This window comes from Battus philenor, unplaced genomic scaffold (assembly GCF_028537555.1).
Source record: "Battus philenor isolate CCGP_79_NKW_IND1 unplaced genomic scaffold, ilBatPhil1.0.hap1 SCAF_23, whole genome shotgun sequence".
Lineage (NCBI taxonomy): Eukaryota > Metazoa > Arthropoda > Insecta > Lepidoptera > Papilionidae > Battus > Battus philenor.
This window is the reverse complement of record NW_027181686.1, coordinates 3,765,624-3,786,205: the sequence shown is the minus strand read 5'-3', so window position 1 is coordinate 3,786,205 and position 20,582 is coordinate 3,765,624. Positions and strand designations below refer to the sequence as shown.

At 33.0% G+C, this 20,582-nt stretch overlaps 1 protein-coding gene across 5 annotated transcripts; it reads right to left on the bottom strand.

Annotated features, from left to right (window-relative positions):
• Positions 1-4,231: 4,231 nt before the first annotated feature.
• On the bottom strand, positions 4,232-18,853 carry LOC137924004 (vanin-like protein 2). 5 transcript variants are annotated; one of them, XM_068767295.1, is made up of 10 exons: positions 18,780-18,853; positions 16,278-16,394; positions 13,819-13,944; positions 13,390-13,559; positions 12,592-12,806; positions 11,620-11,706; positions 11,111-11,214; positions 10,601-10,792; positions 5,452-5,576; positions 4,232-4,820 (listed from the first exon to the last, which is right to left on the bottom strand). In XM_068767295.1, exons 1-10 carry the CDS (start codon positions 18,831-18,833, stop codon positions 4,424-4,426), a joined length of 1,587 nt encoding a protein of 528 aa, XP_068623396.1. In that variant the 5' UTR covers positions 18,834-18,853; the 3' UTR covers positions 4,232-4,423. The 5 variants fall into 5 exon arrangements, with proteins under 5 accessions (XP_068623396.1, XP_068623395.1, XP_068623394.1 ...); XM_068767294.1 differs by lacking the exon at positions 18,780-18,853 and adding an exon at positions 17,960-18,148; XM_068767293.1 differs by lacking the exons at positions 4,232-4,820; positions 5,452-5,576 and adding exons at positions 7,222-7,799; positions 9,000-9,121.
• Positions 18,854-20,582: the final 1,729 nt, after the last annotated feature.

The window sequence follows — 20,582 nt, the reverse complement described above, 5'->3', positions numbered from 1 at the left end:
ATTTTATAAACACGTGTAAATAGAAGCTGCAGACGATTGTTATCTCGTAACAGTAACGTGCTTATGTTTACAATTACGTAATAACCTCTAATATAGTAAACCGTTTGTCTGGTGTTTACAAGCTAAAAATAACATGATATTTTTTAACGAAAGACTAGTACATATATTTAAAAAATAATAATAAGGAAATTCAATATCAAATATAACATATCATATTTATTAATTTATAAATACACTTTTACTAAACGCAGACAGTTGAGAGTGGGTTGCTGCTATTTGATACGGATCTTTCTTCTCCCAGCTGTACAGTCTGTCGCTGTCCCGACAGCGTTTTCAGTGACCCAAAGTGGGTCTTGGCCTCCGAAGCGAGAGACTTCCACTTTCCTCTGTCTTGCGCCATCGTCTGCCATTGGTTGACATTCAATTCGCGCAAGTCTGCCTCAACATGATCGATTCATCGATACCTTGGTCTACCCCCTGGTCTTCGACCCCTCGGCTTTTCCAGGTACGCTATCTTCACGCTCCGGTCCGATCCCATTCGCTCCAAGTGACCGAGCCAGCGGATTCGTTGAGCTTTATATTCGCCAATGATATTTGGCTGTGCTATTAAAGTCTCAATTTCGGCATTCTTTCGAAGCCTCCAAGATCCGTCTTGAGTTCTCGCTGGTCCCAAGATCTTCCGCATGATTTTGCGTTCCGTCACTAGCAGTTTTTGTTCAGATCAGTTTAATAGTTATTTACAATTTTTCTTACACAATTTTACCCATAAGAATGGGTAAATACAGCTAAAATTTATACATATTAACAGTATAATTTGGAAATTTTATTCAATAATTTATTAGTATTAATTAATTTATTACATTACTTTAAATTTTCTTTATAACTGTACCCAGATTAAGTTTTGTACACTTTAAAATAAAAAGTTTAATTAACAGTTATATACGAAAATTATAAAAAAAACGCTAATAATATCTATGTATACAATAATTTCAACTCATCCATTGTTTTATTATCGACGAGTGACGGCCCTAGCCGAGGTCCCCTCCCGCTCGATTCACGGGAGGTCATTGTAAGCGATCTATGAGCTGGATGGCCTTCCAATTCGATGAAATTGTAGTACGTAGAACCGAAGCCCCGAGGAGCTAAAAAAGGTTTCAAACTGAGTGAACTGTACATTGTCCTCTCACACCTGCGGAATCTGCAAATTTCACTTGCGCAGCTGGGTCAGCTAGGTAAAAAAAACTAATGTTTTTGTTACCTTGTTTATGTTAATTTCGTTATATTAATTCATTAAAAAGAATTAACCTTAGTAATAGTGCAATTATGCCATACCGCTTCACTCCGGAAGAAATATTAGTAAATAATATAAATGCAACTGTGTAAAATCGCTAGGCTGGCAATCGAAGTGTGGTATTACAGAGGACGCAACTGCCCACTCTCTGGAAACTTGTTGGAGAGCAGTGGCATGCCTATATAAATTACGCACAAAATGTGAATTATTAGATGAGATTGAAACCCCGGAAATCAACCCTGCGATCTACGATCGCCAGTCTCAATCTTCAACTGCTAGGCTACAATTGCTATTTATGCTTATATTTAGTACGAAATTTTGTAAATGTAAAGAAGTCAACGTTTTTTTTTGTAGTTTTTAGCATGCACAAAAAAAAATCCCGTTAAGTTTTATACTTATATAACCTATTTTTGATATTATGCCTTTTAAAATAAACGTCCCCTCATCCCACATGTGGGTGAAATTTCGTAAAAATTTCCATTCTAAGCTGATATCTAATCGGTAAAAGGAACTTGAGGATAATAGATATTTTAATATATATATAACAAAAATGTTTCTTTTAGTTTATCTCTACGTGTGCAAATAATTGATAAAGGGTTTTTTTTATCACAAATGAAGTATGGAGTTTATAGATTACGCAATATTATGTTACTTACATTACTCGGCTTTCAATAAAAATAAACGCGATTTCTATTATTGTGAAATATTGCTTATAATGAAATCAATCGATCAAGAAATATAATACTTTTAATGGACGAGGTTATTGTTAAATGATATTTTAGCTTATAATTATTTGTTATTATTATTAAATATGGTATCATTAATAAAAGTATTTCTGGATTTCATTGTCATCTAAACTTTTTTAACAGTATTTATTTTTTAATCTCACAGTTTAAAATCATCCGTGTTTAAAAATGATTAAACACAGTTTGTATGCATAAACATTAGGCTTGGTCAGTGATTCCCAAAGTGGTCTATATCGACCCCTAGGGGTCTATGACAACCTGCAAGGGGTCTACGTCAGCGAAAAAAAAACTGGGGATCCATGAAATGAAAATGAGGGTCCACGATAGTGGATCTCAACACATACACTGATAGTACCTATTTACTTACATCATACTATCTAATAATATCAAACCATTTACATTATTTATAAAAGTACTTATGAAGTAAAAAAATTATTATATATGTTTATAAAATTGTGTAAGTTGTAAGATGTTGGAATTCGCTTTGTAGTCGCAATACATTTTGAACATACACTAAACTTCACTACAGTTAGAAATTTACAGGAAATCAATATCAGGTAAGTAAGGGGTCTACCCAACACGGAAACACATGGCAAGAGGTCTCCGACACAAAAAAGTTTGGGGAACTCTGGGCTAGGTGAACATTAGTTTCATCATTGTCATCATTTTTGCCGTAACATGTCCAATGCTATACACAGGCCTCTCACAGTGACTCCTAAAAGGACCGCTTGGAAGTGTCCTGCATCCAGCGCCTTTCGACGGCTTTAACAATGTCGTCTTTCCACCTTGTACGAGGACGTCTTACACCGTGATAGTCGTACAGTGGTCTCCACTCTAGAACCTTAAAACTTGAGCCGCCAACTGTTCAGCGTTCTGCGCCCAATGTGGCCTGTTTCCATCATTTTAACTTGCCAATGCGCTGGTCTATGTCGGTACGGTGTAATTTCATAACGAATCTACTCATTCCTATATAAAACGATCTTACAGCATGAAGATCTCGTAGCATAACTCTCCAACATAACCTCTATGGTTCACACTAATTGAATAAAAAATTAATATAACATGCTTTGAAGTAACACGTACAATAATAAGTAAACATTGCCATATTGGACATTTTATGACTTACCATAAGTATCATAGCGTCGTGATCTATCTATGGAATAATTTAATTTACAGTTCTTTATTACTGAAGACCGTATCCGTCTTGAATTGCCTTGATGGAAATGATCACAAAGCTGTTTGTATAGTACTCTGTTTACTTTGAAGCAGTTAAAATAAGACATTATAGACTTGACGTGATCAGACCAGCGAGTAAGTAATCGTCCACGAATTACATAGTTTACGAAGTAATATGTTTGTTTACGGAAGATTTGTCTCAACTAATTAAAAACTTCTTGATCGTATATGTTATACGAACCTAGTCTTATTTATTCAATATGTAGCGAAATAATCACAGTTGTCAAAATGCTTTCGCCTATCTGTCAATCTATCGGTCTGCGCATGCGCAAAATCTAAGCACGCGCGGCGTATGATTGGTAGGCGGTTGTCAAAACCGTGTCTTGCGCCGAAAAATATGAAATATAATGCGAACGGCGTCAACTGATATATGTGTTGTTGTTTATGAATTTGTATTAAATCTTTAGTGCTTGATGGAATATGAAAGTAAGAGCCTATCTTATATCAATTTTGAATCAATGTTTAATATGTACAAACGAGTGGTGAAAGTTTTATGTAAAAATTATTTCATTCGTATTGCAAATAATTTATTACGGCGTTGGTGTATCTGAAGTTGTAGGCAGATGACTTTTAAATAAACTATGTCTATCTTACATCCAAGCATTTTAATTTTTGTGCTCCAGCTCGCTAGGTGTTGTCTCTAACATTGCCTACCTAACTTGTTAAACTACACCACAAATCCTTAAAGTTCGACGTATTTGTAATATGGTGTTAGTTACCAATGTACTTAATCAGTAAAAAGCTTGAATCTTCTTTAAATTACGAACTTTTTTATTTAAATGTTTTACATGAAGATCAAAACAGATTCTCATAGTTCAAACTATATAGCAAGTTTAGAAATATTTTTATGAATTACAAATAACCTACTGATTACGCAAATAAACAATAATGTCGAAGTGGAAAATAAAAGAAAAAAAATGTTTCATTAACAATTTATTTTAAAGAAGTTTATAAAAATGACTTGGGTACATTTGCAAAAGAGATCAACATTGGTTTAATGACTAATAAAAAAATTTTAAAACCGGCCTGGAGCAAAAACATTGTTTTAGTATATTCCGAGACATTCAAAAAAAAGCAATTTAAGTATTTAACAATAGTTTATTAAATTTTTGGTGGACTTCATGCTAATCTTAGTAATGTTTCAGTAAATTTAGCGCAGTACGAGGAATAAAGAAAAAATCAAAAGTACAGACATGTAGGCATGTATTATATTTAATGCATTACTAGAAGCCGAATTATTATAACGAAGGGGCGGTGTCGGATTCTGTCCGTCATCAATGAACACTCTGCCCCATACGGCAAAGCTGTAAACGTTTGATGTAATGTTATTCAATTTAAAACTGTAATTAGATGTTTCATTGTCTAATATCTTGATTTCATATGTATACTGTTGCGGTCTCAAAGGCATTATCGATGTATCTAATGACACAGGGTAGAAAACAGAGTCAGATGCACGTAGTATTTTGTCAATTTTTGGAGTAGGAACCGCCGCTGTTATGCTTAACTCTTCGAATATTCCGGTTGCATTAGCTGTATAATTAGAGAACCTGTAACAGACAGTTTTGTGAAGAACTGAGGCTGTAAAAGATATATTACTACGTTTCGTTTTTGTTTTTTTACGCTATCATTCAAATTGGTAACACTGTACTTTTTTAATATGTACTATATGCCATAACTGTACAAAAATTAACAAAGCAACGCTAATTTAATTAATATACCTTTAAATTTAAAAATTCGTCATTTAACATAGAATGGATTATTTTCCGTATTCTTGTCCTCGTCTTAGGTATATGATCTCAGATAATGTTCAGCAAGCTTTTCCGTCAACGAGCTGGTAGGCCGCCCACTAGGTGGACCGACAACGTAGTGCAAGTCGCGAAAAGTAACTAATTGCAGGCAGTACTAGATCTATATCTGTGACTATCTTTGGAGGAAGCCTATGCCTAGGAGTGGGCCTTTATCTGCTGACATGACAATGATGGTGACTCCGTTGAGACAGCCGTACGGCTATTTCGCACAATGATGTTTCATTTCGGTTAACATAGAAAAGCTTTCTACTCTTAAAGATTATTTCGTAAAAGATGTCGTTATTCTATTTGATAGTAAATGGACTAGCCTATAAAAGGTCGTAACCTATGCTCTAAATTATAAATGTACGTAATTTGCAGTGTGTATAACCTTTTGCCACAAGTCTCTATGGTGTCGCCAGTGCAGGCCACCACTGAGCAGATTCTGTTGCCGCCCGTCGCCATCCCACTAAAGCTACGCACCCCGGTGAACGCGGCCGCCATGTATGTGTAGTGCTGGAAAACAAAAGTGTAAATTCCAATACAAGGTAGCTCGCAATACACGTAGAGCACTAAAAGTTATGAGAGTATTAAAAATAAAAATATATTCTACTGGTTTACATACTTATTTATTTATTAATACTTTTTTGTACACCATACACAATAAATAGTGGAAAAAACAAAAAGAAACAATTCATACGGTACAAGAGACGGTCTTATCGCTCGAAGTGAACTCTACCAGACAAAGGTTGGATGGAGGTGAGGGACATGAAGAAGAGGGCAATTGGTTATACAGTGTGATTGGGTTAAAGGTGTAAAACCTTTAAAGGGATGAATGCTACACATTCATCCCTTTAAAGGTTTTTTTTTCTCATTTTATCAATTAATATATGGTACACCCCATTAAAAGCAATGGTTTTTAGAAATATTATTTAACGCAATAATAATACAGAAAGAATAAGCGTTTTAAAATTCGGATTACTACATATTAACATTAATTGTTGTTTTTATTTTTCGCAATTCAATAGCTACTAAAGTTTATACGGTAACATTTGGAGATAAAGCAAACGAGTCAAGCATTGTAAGGATCTAAAGTAACTATACTAATGATGACGTTATGTAGACTCAGATATATAAACAAATTGAATTTTCTGAATTGATGTTGATTGAATGGATATTGATGCTAGAAATGCGTAAAGATGTGCTAAAATCACTATTTCGCAAACACGTATCGAAATAAATTCGACTTCCCCAATAGTTTAAATTAATATGCGCGTCCACCGACATTTTGAACGATAACCCCTATAATTAAATGAATTACTTTAGTGGATGTAAGGTAAGAACAATGTTCTGATATTTAAGAAAACAGCGCAAACGGATTTTTTAACGAACAGTAAACAAATAAGCAAGCGATGCGGTGAGTTTATTCATTACGTTAATTAGTTCCGTACGCTGTGCAAATTTGTATTACTCGTAATCATAAAATATATGTACTTCATTATTTTTTATTCAATTTGTACTTCAACAGCTTAAGAATTACCTGGTTTGTCAGGCTTGACATCAGAATTTTGGTTACTGAAACCTCACAATAATTATTACTTGAGATCATTTTTTGTAATAAATAATTTAAATCACAATTCGAGAAACAGTCGAAGAATCCTCGAAAGAATATTTTTGTTCATTCGTGAAAGATTTTTATGTATTATATATCTATTTTAAAAGTAACGTTAATACATTACAATTACTAAATGTTTTCAACGACGTCATCATTGCTAAAAATTAACTTCGATTTGTTATGACTAATGGTTAGTTCTTTATCGACTGGTAACAAATCTGTCTTGCGAATACTCGACAGAATTTTACAGCACAGATTGTAATGTAAATTGCATCTATGTACTTACTCATCGATGTATCCGGGACAATAAAGTTTCGTCATCATAACCATCATTTCAGCCATAGGCGTTCCATTGCCGGACACAGAGCCTTAGATTTTCAGAAGGGCATCGTAGTTTTACAATAGGCATCTACCGTCTTCAAAAAATGTCCTTTGTTCACCTTTTGGGCGGACGTTCTACACCCGCGCTTGCTGATCAACTAAGAACGAATTTTAGAAAATACGCATTGCGGGTTGACGGGACATGCATTAAAATAAAATGCATACTTTCAAATTAAACGTTATATATTTTACAAAAAACAGGAAATAACGTAATGTAGTTTTGTTCAGATTTTAAGTTATCGAATTCAATAAAAAAATCAAAAAAAAACCATAGTATTTAATTAAACGAATGACTGCCACAACAGAATTAATATCTTCTATCAGTTTAAATAGTCGCTTTATGCTTTTTATCAATTTTAAATATCCAGTCTTCAATCTCCATATAATTCCGCAAGTCATCTTCTGTAGGTTCCTTATGGTACCCAACGTCCCTATTGAATATTCTTCCCCACACACCAAACGCAACGAGGCCTGTCTGTGGTGCATTTAATTTATAGGTAATACGTTCCTTTCGATTTAGATTTGCGTCGATGTTATTGTCACTCGAGGGGACGTTCTGTGAATCGACCTTGGAGTCTACAACAAAGGTGAAATTTTTCGGTCGGACAGGAACTTTATCATTTCGCATTGAAACTGGGTAATATACAATGTCACTGCACTGAAGCGTGCTGTTGTAATGTAAGCGATGTGTTGTCATCTCTATTTCAAGTTCTTCTATCTCCGCACTATCCTTATTTTTGAATCTGTAAGATTACAAAATTAAACATTAAACTCAACCTAACTTATAATAAATTACTCTTTTTGCAATCTAACATAGTATTAAGTTATCAATACTTATTGACAACTTAATATAATATTGACATGCATTATCAAGATCAATTGCTATCACAACACAGAACCGTGATGAAGCTATTTGATTCGGCACCATGACTAATTTATGAGTCATTTGCAAATGCCGATGATTTGCCTTTTTTCCCTGAAACCAGTCGGTGTTTCGTATTCTTTTATATACAAATTTTCTATCTAAAGTAACCTCTTCACTTGAACTTTAATGATCTATTTGAATCTCCTTAATAAGTAACGTACAGAAATTTTTTTAAAAAATTAGTTCTTTTTTTATTCAGTTTTCAAAGATAAAATTCAATTGACAATAAGATGCGACCCATTATTTTTAGTTTTTTTTTCATTAAAATTAATAATATTTTAAAACATTGATCATCGAGATTTTATGGGCTTTAAATATATTTTATTCGTCTTTCTTTAAACTGCAAACGGCTCTCTGTTTTAGTCGTTAATAAACCGTATTTTAATCAAAAAGTAACTTTGGTTTGCGAAAAGGAAAGTTCATCATCATGATAGCCATTGGACGTCCAACGCTAGCCATCTTCGACATCCAACAGGACCGTTTGGAAACGGTCTGCATCCCACGTTAATCGACCTCCTTAACAGGATCGTTTGTTCATCTTTTAGGAGGAAGTCGTTCGGTGCGCTTGCAAGTCTATGGTCTACACTCCAGACCATTGAAGCCTCTGAGGCCATTTAACACTTTTTTAGTTATTTCAGTTAATCTAATAAACAATTAGTTAGTAGTTATTTTGTACCATATTGCTATTCTTAGGTTTTGTTCTTTTATTACGACTCGATTTGATAAGAGGTTATGGTTTGTTTTATTTAATTTGTACTTCTGCGTTTTCATAATGTGCATTTATTTCTTGGTATTTTTCAAGTTTAACGTAATCATATTTTATGCGCACAGTGGTCATTTTATTGTTAAATATGGTTTTTAAGTTCATCGTCATCATTATAGTCATTGGACATCCACAGTTGGACGTAGGCCTCCCTCATCAACTTCCAAATTGATCTGTCCCCAACGGCCATCTGCCGCTTTTTAGTACTTCCTAATTACCCTGAAAAGTAGTTCTTTGTCAAAAAATGATAATTACCTGTACGGGCAAGACTCTATGGTGTTATTTTTGCACGCCGTCAACGAACAAGCCGCGACTCCCATCGTTTGCCGGGCATATACATTGAAACTATCTTTCGCAAGTGCTCTGTAATAAGGACCCTGGAATTTACGTTATAAAGTCAATATTGGTTAGGGTGACAACAGTACATACAGACATTACAGATTTTATAAAATAAAATGGACGACCAGATAAGCAGGGTAATCAAAACGAGGATGGTGGAAGTTGTATGTTGTGACCACATGTACGCGCCAAAAGAATAATTTTGAAAAAGCCCAATTAAAAATAAACTAGTACTGTATTGATACCTTATTATAGGCAATAATAGTTGTCATCATTCCATTAAAAATAAATATACGAAGGTTCCGAATGCGACAAAATCAGGGAAGAACCCACAACAAACACGGTCAGGGTTTTCCATAAATATCTTTTACAGTAGTTGGTGCAATACACTTTTAAGCTTCGTCATGTATATTGTAGTCCAATATTTTGATACTTTTTGTTTAATACTTTTTGTTTACTTTTTGTTTGGTAATTGGTGTTATTATTACAAATTACGTTAATAATAATTATGGGATATAACATGAAAGTTTATTGTTAGTGCATATAAAGTTACAAGTTACAAAGAAGAGGAAAACAGAAACAGTGTTACTTATACACGGTCTTTTTCAAAGAGGAAAATCTACGTATCTCAACAAGTACTTCAATAACTGTAAAAATCTCCTTATTTGTAATCTTACTATATCTATTTAAGATGATATATCAATGACATTTTTATTATATAATCTTGATTTTTAACAATAACATAAATTATCTATCCGTATGTCTATTGTTATATTATGCATTAAAGTTATAGTTGAGAAATAAAATTTTCCTTGTCCTCAATTGAATATGACGATGTTCTAATTACAAAAGTGATTCTAAAAGCAACAGTGAAAACAAGCGATGGGTGACATTTAAAAATACATAAATGGTACTCACCGCTGGTATTGCCTAGCATGTGTTAATGCACTACAAAGCAATAACAAAAACATGCTGATGACAATACAATAAATAAGGTTTTTCACAAAGTACCTTATTTCCGATATTTGATAGTTTTCCGATAAGAAAAAATTCGCACATAAAAAACTGTTTCTCTTACATGAGACAGTGGTGTTAGTTTAAAATGACATTCACACGTCGGGACGCGGTAACTTCAACGGTTCTGTTTGATGACGGTAGTAGTCGATTGACCAGCGTTCGTTAGATATGTAGTCGCCCGAAAAGGCATGGCTTGATTGAGTCGAATTAATTAAAAAAATCAACACATGTTCATATAGTAATTATATAAATTCCACATTAAAAAATCATGCTTGCTGCTACAGGTGTCATGTAAGCTAAACAATTTATAAGTCATATCCTCTAGCCTGGATATTATGTTAAAAGACCGTATGCGGATTTTATAAAATGTTTCTCATGCATTTATGACTCGCATTTTATAATCATGCAGTAATAAAGTGATAAAGGCAACTAAACTTCGTTACCATATTTTCAATGATTTGTTACAATACGTATAAAAATAAATATAAGCGTCCATTTACCTGTTCACTATCGCTGAGTCGGAGCTTGACGCGGAACTTGCATGACACCTCATTAGTAGTGAGGATGAACTCCTGAGCACCCTCCACCAGCTGACGGCTGACGTGGGACGGCAGTGAAGGGTCGCTGATCAGCACAAGATTGTCCACTGACTTTGGGTCATCGCTAATCGGACCTGGGAAGGGCTCTTTGACCTGGGTCGAGATAATTTTTTTTTCGATAAGATTACAAATAACCAGTACATTTTTTTTGGAAAAACGGCCGAGAACCTAAATACTCTAATCTCTTTACATTGAAATCGTAGTTCAAGTTTCATGTGTAACTAATTAAAAAAAATTATCAAACAAAAGCAGTAAAAAGCCATTACTGTACAAAGGATTTCAAGTAATAACAAAATTGAGGAATGAATTGTTCTACGACCTTAATTAGGTACATTTGTGAAATTGAATATCAAACAATATGACTGATATTGTTATATACATTATAAATTACTAATAAAAACGGAATTTCACCTCTCCAGGGATTTTCGGCACTCTAGATACCAGCAAGCGGGTCGTTGGGACTCCAGGCATGACGCTGATCAAAGAACCTGCACGTCCGGAATATATACCAGATCCTGGAACAATAGAAATCGTAAATATATTAACCAGGTTCATTTGAAGTTAATCCATATGGATTATGGACGACATATATTGACATTGACATATTAATAATGATACTATCCCTAGTTGTCACTACATATCATATCTATAGCGGGCTTATTCTGTTGTAGAAATAGATTTTCTCTAATTTTGTAATAGAAGAATCACAGTGGAACTTTTGCCTAGAAATACCACTTTTGACATAAAAGCTCCATTGTGAAAGGTCTGATAATACAATATTTCTCCGTTCCCTTGTATATGAAGATGAAAATTAAATGCTTAAGTTATATGTGTAATTAGTATATGCTAACTGCAACAAAGTAATACTCATTCACCAACTTGTCAATCTATCAATCCGGATGTAAGGCGAAAAATATTACCTGCACTTCCCAATCCCACGTTGTTGGCACCGGCCGCTAAAAAGTTTACATTCATGGAGTAGGCGTAAGCTTCCTGGATTTCCGTAGCTGAAATGTAAGTTAACACTTTTAATAGGAATCGCTGATAAATATAAATATAATTATTCTGTCCTTGCACTCGAAATAAAAAAAAACAAAACGATTATGTTCTATGGATTACTTTCAAAGTGATGCTGTTGATATCCATATAATTTTTATGATACAGAAGAGACAGCGCTCTTCTTTAGCTTCGTACAATTTTTAACATAAGAGTTAACGCCTTCACAACGCCTCTTTACGAAACGATTTGTATAGAAAAAAATATGATAATACAGTCAATATACAGGATCATTGTTTATAGGAAACCATTGGTATTTGGAATAGTGTACCATACATAACTAGACAGAAAATGACCTAAACATTCACTCCTTTTTACACCTTTTTATTTTATTTTTACAATCTTTTTACACTTATATCCTATCATCTTATGTGAAAATATTATTAAATGTAAAAACCACAACTTTGCACATAAAACTAGCGATGGAAATAAACATAAGCTTGTTACTTTTCTATAGACTTCATACAATTAATAACTCTCTGTAAGAAACTGTGTACAATATTGCTATACAGTGTAGTGAAATGTCTCTGAATCATTGTATAATAAATTAACATGTTTATTAAAAAAAAAACTTATGAAAATTCAATAGAAGTTTTGAAAGATAATAAAACTTGTGAATAAATCGTTCTGCTAAATCATGTGAAATGATTCCACTAAACTTTGTGAAAAAGATCACAAAAAGTCTGAGTTTGTTGATTCTTTTTCGGAAGACGGTGAATGCAGGCCGCTCCCAACCGGTTCTTCAACAAACCTGAGGGCAGGCCTATATATAGCATGTATGGACGTCTTACAGCAAATAATGATGATGATATAAATTTTATCAGCGTTCCACTAACCAGTCAGATATGGCATCTCAGAGAACCACATTGTGCTAAAGATAACGTCAGTGATGTTGTTCTTCTCCACCACTTGCGCGGCTGGCACTTGGAACATCAGGTCGAAGCAGATAAAGTGGCCGAAGGTGACGCCGAAATCCGTGGTGAAAACGCCCAGGTCAGGCTTTAGCGCCGGCGTGCGTGTGAACTCGCCGAACAGGTTTATCTTGCGATATCTGAAATTTAAAATATCAATAATAAAAAAAAGCTAATACACCTAATTTTGCTTACAATATAAATACATTCATACAAAATTGTGAAAAAAATACGTGTGGCACGTGGTAAATTTGGGGACATATTCTACAGTTTTAAAAATACGCGTAAAATGAAAAAACGCTTAAACTCTCTTTCCACTAAAAAGGTTCGAAAAAAATATAAAGAAATCTTTATTACATAGGTATTTATAAAACGTGTGTGGTGTGTGGGAGAGAATTTGTGTAATTTAGTAAAAATACATATTGAAATTAAAAATAAAAATCAAGTTTGTAACTATTTGTCGCTACCTGATAACAAGCGTACATGTTTATTAATGAACCAAAAAATGCTATGATTAGTAAATATGTCAGATATACTAATATTTAGCATTGCTGTCGTTTGATTTGAAGAATGAAAAATTCCGGTAAAAAATGTGTTTATTCTTATTGGTGAACCGCGCCATTTTAAATTCGTGTAAAAAATTACCGTGTTAAAAAATGGGTGTTATTATTAAGAACTAAAAAACTATCGAGTAGTATCAGTATAGTATAATAGTAGATCTACCTATCTATAACGGCACCAGTCCTGTCGAAAACAACGTTAGTGTTGAACTGATACTTCTTTTGCTCCGGACAGTACTCTCCCGGGGCGTTGTTGCAGTCCATCAGCTCTTGCAGGTTTATTACCACATAGATCTGGTGCTGGCGAGCGGCTTCCGATATTGAAACCAAAATCTAAAAATAAATATTATAATATATACATTGCTGCATATTCAACTGTATTCCGTTTTATAACACACTTTCGTGTAATCTCTCTGAATTATCACATAATGGATTTAAAAAGTTTCTTTTTTCAGCTGACCGTCCATTGCAAGGCACGGACGTCAAAGATACATTTTATCATCATTTATATCATAAGATCATTTTATGGTAAGACGTAACACTTTAACAGATGAACATTTGGTTTACACCATGTAATATAAAAAAAAATTACCGCATCGTATAAATCAGGTCTGAGAGCGGGAACAGGTGAATCTTTCAGCGCTCCGTAAATGGGTACCACCACACGACGCGCTCCTCGAGTTAGTGTCATTTCCGGAAAGACGATTACGTCCGCATTCTAAAAATAAAAAAAATCAAGGTCATTATTACTATTATACTATTATCAAATAAATGCCATCAAGAGAGTAAAGGGAATAGTACAAAGTTATTCCGTTTAATGAAAGTTCTTCCAACTACAGCTGCATCTGTGGTTCTGATATGAAGATCAGTGACCGGAATGCGCCCCATACGTCGTTCACCCACAAGGCGGTCATAGGATCTTATCAAAGTCGTCGGAAGGCAGTGGATGCTGGCTTTTTCCAACGAGAGAGGCCTATGTACAACAGTGCACGTCTTACGGTTCCTCTCTATTTTAATTAATCAAGAATCAATGTTTGAAAGTTATTCATATCTAAAATAATAATAAGAGTGTTTATTATTTTTTGCACATAAAATAACTACTAAACCATAAAATACTCTATAGAAGAGTCTTAAGGGACTTTACCGTTTCGTTCCGTTTTATTTTCAGTTGGCCAACTTATTACGATACTAATATCTAAGCACAAAAAAAAGTAACTTTATGAAATAAATAATAAAATTTTGTGAAAACAGGAAACGCGTTTTTTATCGACGTTGATAGTTTCGCTATAATTTTCTTTCATCTCTACCATCGATAACGATTACCGGTTTTCTGTTGCCTGTATTCGGCGACTTATCTGTTGTTGGTTCACCCAGTAGGGGAATTACTTATGCGGCGTCTACAGGTTCATGTTCGCCACCAATGACATATTATTCACTCATGAGAATTGTTATTATTTAAGGAGCATTGGTTTGGTTTACAATATAAAAAAATGAATAAAAGAATATATATATTCTGTCAAACAACAAACAATCAGCTGTGTGATATGTTGAGTCTCATGCATTGATTAGATTTTGAGTCTTATTTACGTATGTGGAATATACATTTCATTTATTTTTTGTTTGAATTAGAATCATTGATTTTATATCTTACACTTTTATTTATTACAACCGTGAATAAAAATCAGAATAGCATTACTTAAAAAACTTATGTTATCAAAATTTATAAAGTAAAAAATTAAACAAAATCACTTATTAAATGTTATTCACATGCTTGTATTTACTGTGTATAATGTCTACAAGTGTACATTACTAGTCACATGGTAAAGATCTTTATCATATCATATCCATCGTCGCAGAAACGAAATTTATCAATCTATTTATAGAGATTTCTGCCTATATACCGATTATACACGATGTTTCTGGAACTATATGGCACAGAGACTTGAAGTTTGGAGATACGTTCGCTTAATAGACGTCAACTAAAAATGTAATTTAAATAAAAGTCCACCCGTAAAGCGATTTATATTGATGCGACGTGTATAAAAAACTAAGCGACAATGTTTTTTAGTCGTTTTGAAATTATACCTACAAAAGGTAGCGCATTCGACGCTAAGCAAGCAAGTGATATCTAGTACTTATATAATAGCTGTACTATAAATATAGATGAATAATAATGACAGACTAATATACACTTAAAAGATAGTTCCAATCGGAACTGTGCAGCTTATAGCAGTAATCTGTATCTAACGAACGGTAAAACTGTTCCGGTTAGTCTAATTACTGGTAAATATTTATAATAAACAATAATTACTTCTTTGCATATAAAATGTAGTTACAGTTTTAAAAAATAATGTACAATTTTTGTAGTTCTCTGTTACGAAACGACCTACGGGTTTGTCTATTAACGAAAATATATATTCTGGGTAATTGGTAAATTTCAGTTGCTTAAGGGATTTAATCGGTACTTTGACATCTCCTCCTATAGAGTAAACTTCGGACAATATTCCTAAGGATAAGAATTATCATTAAATGGACACTCCAAGGTTTATTCTAATTTGTATGGAAGAAGTATTGTTACATGGACTTCGAAGAGGTCGCTGTAACTTTTCCGGTTGCTGCCAGATTTACTCTTTGTATTAAGAATAACAAAAGTGAGAATAAAAATACAATCATTTTTATTATTGAATAATAAGTTCCGCACATAGTTATATGTGGGATGTTAGTATTCAGTTCCGTATTTGTTAAGGTCTTTCCGAGAATATTTTTATCAATATCTAAATCAGTATATTTTGGAACTTGTGGGGGAATATTAATCTTGATGAGATTAATAACTTTATTAATTGTAATTATTTTTCAAAAAAAAAATAATATTTACAAAATTTGAATTGGATATCAATACTATGTTCTCACAATATTCTATAAATTTTTCGGGCATAGGTAATATACCAGTCCCAATTATATTATTTTGTTGTTCAGGAGATTTTATTAGAATTCGTTTATACAAAAATACGTCTAGATTACACAATATATCAGACAATCCCTATTACGTACCTGATCGGCGGCTTCTTTAACAAGCTTTACGTAGTTCTGGACGTTGGTCTCGATGTTAGCTCTGACCTCGTACTCCACGACCGCGGCCACGTAGCTGTCATCTTGAGGCGTTGATTTCTGCACAGATAATTATTGTTATGCTAAATTGTTCACATATAGAGTTCACATATTAGAGGACAGTTCCTTACACAAAGTAATATGCAGGTGTTATAACAGTGTCTTCATCTGATTTTGTATTACGTTGGTGTCTATAAATAAGTGAAAACTAATCGATTCTAGTTTTTATCAAATTGGGTTCTTCCTATATTTTTTATGACGTACACGCGTAATCACGGTTATAGTCTTATAACGATACTAATATAAATACATGAATAAAATTAACGGGGATTCACCGCTTGCGCATGTGACGTTTTAATTGGAATGTTTTTATGCATTCCGTCACAATGAAAGGGGTTCCACGAAACGGTCGCCGGTATTAAACAAAATAAGTTTGTTGTATTTACGAAAACTACGCTGATATGGCTTAAATAAATACAATAAATATTGATTATTTTCTTTTAAGTCACCTTTTTTATACGTTCCATACGTTTAAAAAAGGTGACGTTTACGGAGACTTATATGTATTCAACGTGCGGGTGACTGGTCGATTATCGCGATTTACGATTAGCATGGATCAGAAAGCCTCTTTGCTATTATTATTTTTAATGACAAATGCTACTTTGGAGACCCGATCCAAAAATAAAATGCTTATTGCTTTAGATCACATTGTTGTAACTCACGGTCCTAACAACACCGCGTAAAAATTTACTATTAATTTATTCCTAGTTATTTCGTTGACTAGATTATATTAATTGTTTAGTTTTGTGAGCTTTAGGCATATTTATTTCTCAAGGAACAGTAAGTTGTATTGGTACACGTTCCAGTATTCTTGAAAACAACAATAAGTCTGATCTGTAAGACATCACTATTATATCTTCAGGGATTTTATATTATTTCTATTAAATGCCAATCATTAATATTAATAAAATAATGAATAAATATTTGGCGTCACAAATGTCTTCTGTAGTTGAGTGTACACTAAAATCTAACCTAATTCATATAGATTAGAAGACTATAGGAGGCACTGTAAGACGTTAGTTAATAATGGTAAATCTTCTAATGACATAGTAAATTATCTTTTGTATGAGTATTTATTCTTAGAGTAAATATAGACAGACTAAACACTTCTACGATAAGACAATTTGTTGATACAATGTTGCCATCTATGTTTAATTCTAGTTATGAGTAAATACATAATCTAGTTATGTTAAATGAAGCATATGTAGTATATGCTTGATAGTGTATTAAAATCCTAACCTTAATACATTTGTATCCGAGGTCAAAAGATCAATACTAATCAATATAAATGTTCCGAATGAAAGTTGAACTACTTAATGCAACTTTGCATGGAGTTCCCATAACGACGACTATATATTGAGCTTATACTTACATCATTTTTGTACTTTATCTTTTTTATATTAATGAACAACATTTTACTTATTAAAATAAAAAAATATAAACCTTAAATAAATTTAAATTTAATAACAAATAATTAAATTAAATTAGCTAATGTAAATAAAAAGCAAGTATTGATAACACTTCATAGGGCTTTGATCTCTACGTCACATATTATAAATAGTTACCTGTTCGGAATAATAAACAAAACAAAGTAACCACACAAACACAGACAGACGCATTGTTCACTGGTTAATGGATTTCAAATACACACTACAAAATTATATTACAAAGAATGCTTCACGTAAGTATAAACATTGCATTAAATACAACAATTTCTTCCACACTGAACTGCATGCTGTTCGCAACTGAGGAGACGCGTCAGTTAACATAAATATAAATACGAAATTACACTGCGCATTTGCGCAGTATCCACTTGACTCTGTGATACGGATATTTACACTTAATGTGATATAATTTGCTTCAAATAAAACATTTTACGTATGACATTAAAATGAAAAAACGAATAAAAGTTTCTTAAATACAAGTAAAATAAAAGCCTGTAGACTAAGGCGTGAGCATAATAAAGACATTACAGTAGTTTTATCTACATAATATAGAGCATCACTTCAAATATAATTGTCCTGTTAGTTCGCTCTCTATGAAGAGGATATCTAAGTTCGATCACAGTGCGTTATCTGCAGCCATATTAACTTGTTAACTGCTTTGCATATTCAGGGAGTAAAAAACTTAAGACTCTCTTTCTCAATTAAATTGCCAGGCCCAGGCGTGGTTTAACTCTTAAATTTATAGCGCATTTCGTGATACTCTATTGTGTCAATGATACATTATTTATATATGTGACTAAAAAAATATATACTTGTGACAATTATTTAAAATCACTAAGAGTTGGAATAGACGAAAAATTGAAAGTTAATGTGACTAAAAAAAGGCTATAAAAAATTAAGGAATACTATTGATTAGATACAGAAGCACAGTTCGACTAACCTGCAACGAAACCGCAAATAGGCAATACAGAATAAACAGAGTGCCTCGAGTCATCGTACTACTTGTTTGGTGGTTTAGTTGTAAATAATCACAGCTCGTCTCGCTATTGATATATATTTTACATATATACATGACGCGGGATGATATCTTTACTAGTTATCAAAAAAGTCCGTTTACATACATCGCGAACAGCGAACAATCGCTCGGTATAGTTCTTATCAATTCTGAAATGATTTACGTGTTCGTTCTGCTAGATCAACAAAGAAAAACAAAAATTTATTAAATTTGTCTGAATTTTGCAGGGATATTCAATAAAAAAACAAGACGCACACGAGATTTTTGAGAACAGATAAATCTCCTGGTAACAATTTTAGACACTCAATTAATGTAATGCGAAAATGATGTCCTCCTAGTTTTTCTTTTTCCGGGCAAAACAAAAAAAAACACGTTTATAAGTGTTAATTACATTTTATTGTTTCCTAGTTTGATGTTTGTCTACCTCCCTTGTCCTATGCACATATACATGAGGAGGTAGCTAGGACTTGCGCGACTGCTATATTCCAAGTTTATTAACTTAACTAAAATTCTTTTAACCGGCTTTTAACCTTTTGTCTTGGGTCCTATTCTGTTGTGAGCACACTCTTTACGAAGGTGCAAAGGTGTAACGTCTGAAATTTATTTTACAACAACTTCTTAAAATGTCATAATTTGTGATTGTCTAAATAGGCTTTCATTTAAATAAAGTCCATTTTGATGGATAAAAAGAAAGAACATGATGGATAAGAAGAAATAAGAACAAATTAATAAATGAAAAGAAATCGAATCGCAATTCTGATAATTAGCAATATGTAATTGCTTTAATTTCCTTTTTTGAATAAAAATGGATGAATGGATGGAAAATTTTTTGAATAAAATTTATTAGTTTTTTGAGTATTGTTAAGGTCGAAAGAAGTAGCTGGATGTTGGCAGCGCAAGACCAGTCATCGTCGTGATCTTTGAGGATGGCCTAAGCCTTGTTGTGGGCGTTTAGCGGCTGCTATGATGATGATGATGTCTTATACAAATATGTTTTTTTAATCGTTTCAGAAATTAAATAAACTACTTAATTGTCAATTTATCTTAATAAGTATATTTATCATTTTTAACATTTATACTAAACTTTATTGAGTTCAGTGTATTAAAATCCGTAATTATACATTAAATCAAATTTTCATTTTTCAAAAGTATTTTTGAACACGAAAATAATTTAATCCATACGCCGTTTTCACGGGGCAATGGAAACAGTGTCGAATGAATTACTGGAACACGCGTCGGGGAGTTACCTTTAACTACTGTCAAGTTTTGTGTCATCGTGCTGTTGAGGAAAAACTTTTGTTAAATTCTGAATCACAATTGTATATAAATATAATTAATATCCATTTAATAAAACAAAAACTTTTAAAATACGGTTTAATTCTTTCATTGGAATGTATTTAATACTACAACATTCCGATATTACATATTTATTTAAAAAAAACGTTGGAAAATAAAATAGTGTCGCAGCCTAAGTCAAGGTAACCCTTGAAATTAATACACAGAGCCACTGGCCTTCAGCGCTCTGCCACCTTTTACGAAACCGGATGATATTAAAAAAAAGTTATTTCATTTAACTCTGTGAAAACGTTCTAAAAAAAATGCAATTGATCGCACGTCAAGTTTTAAAGTTGGAAAATCAACATAACGCTAAGGATAAAACGTAAAAGTTCTATTCCTAGTATCTTTTCATCATTTTTTCATCTCAGATGATGAGTTCTCAGCGTCCGT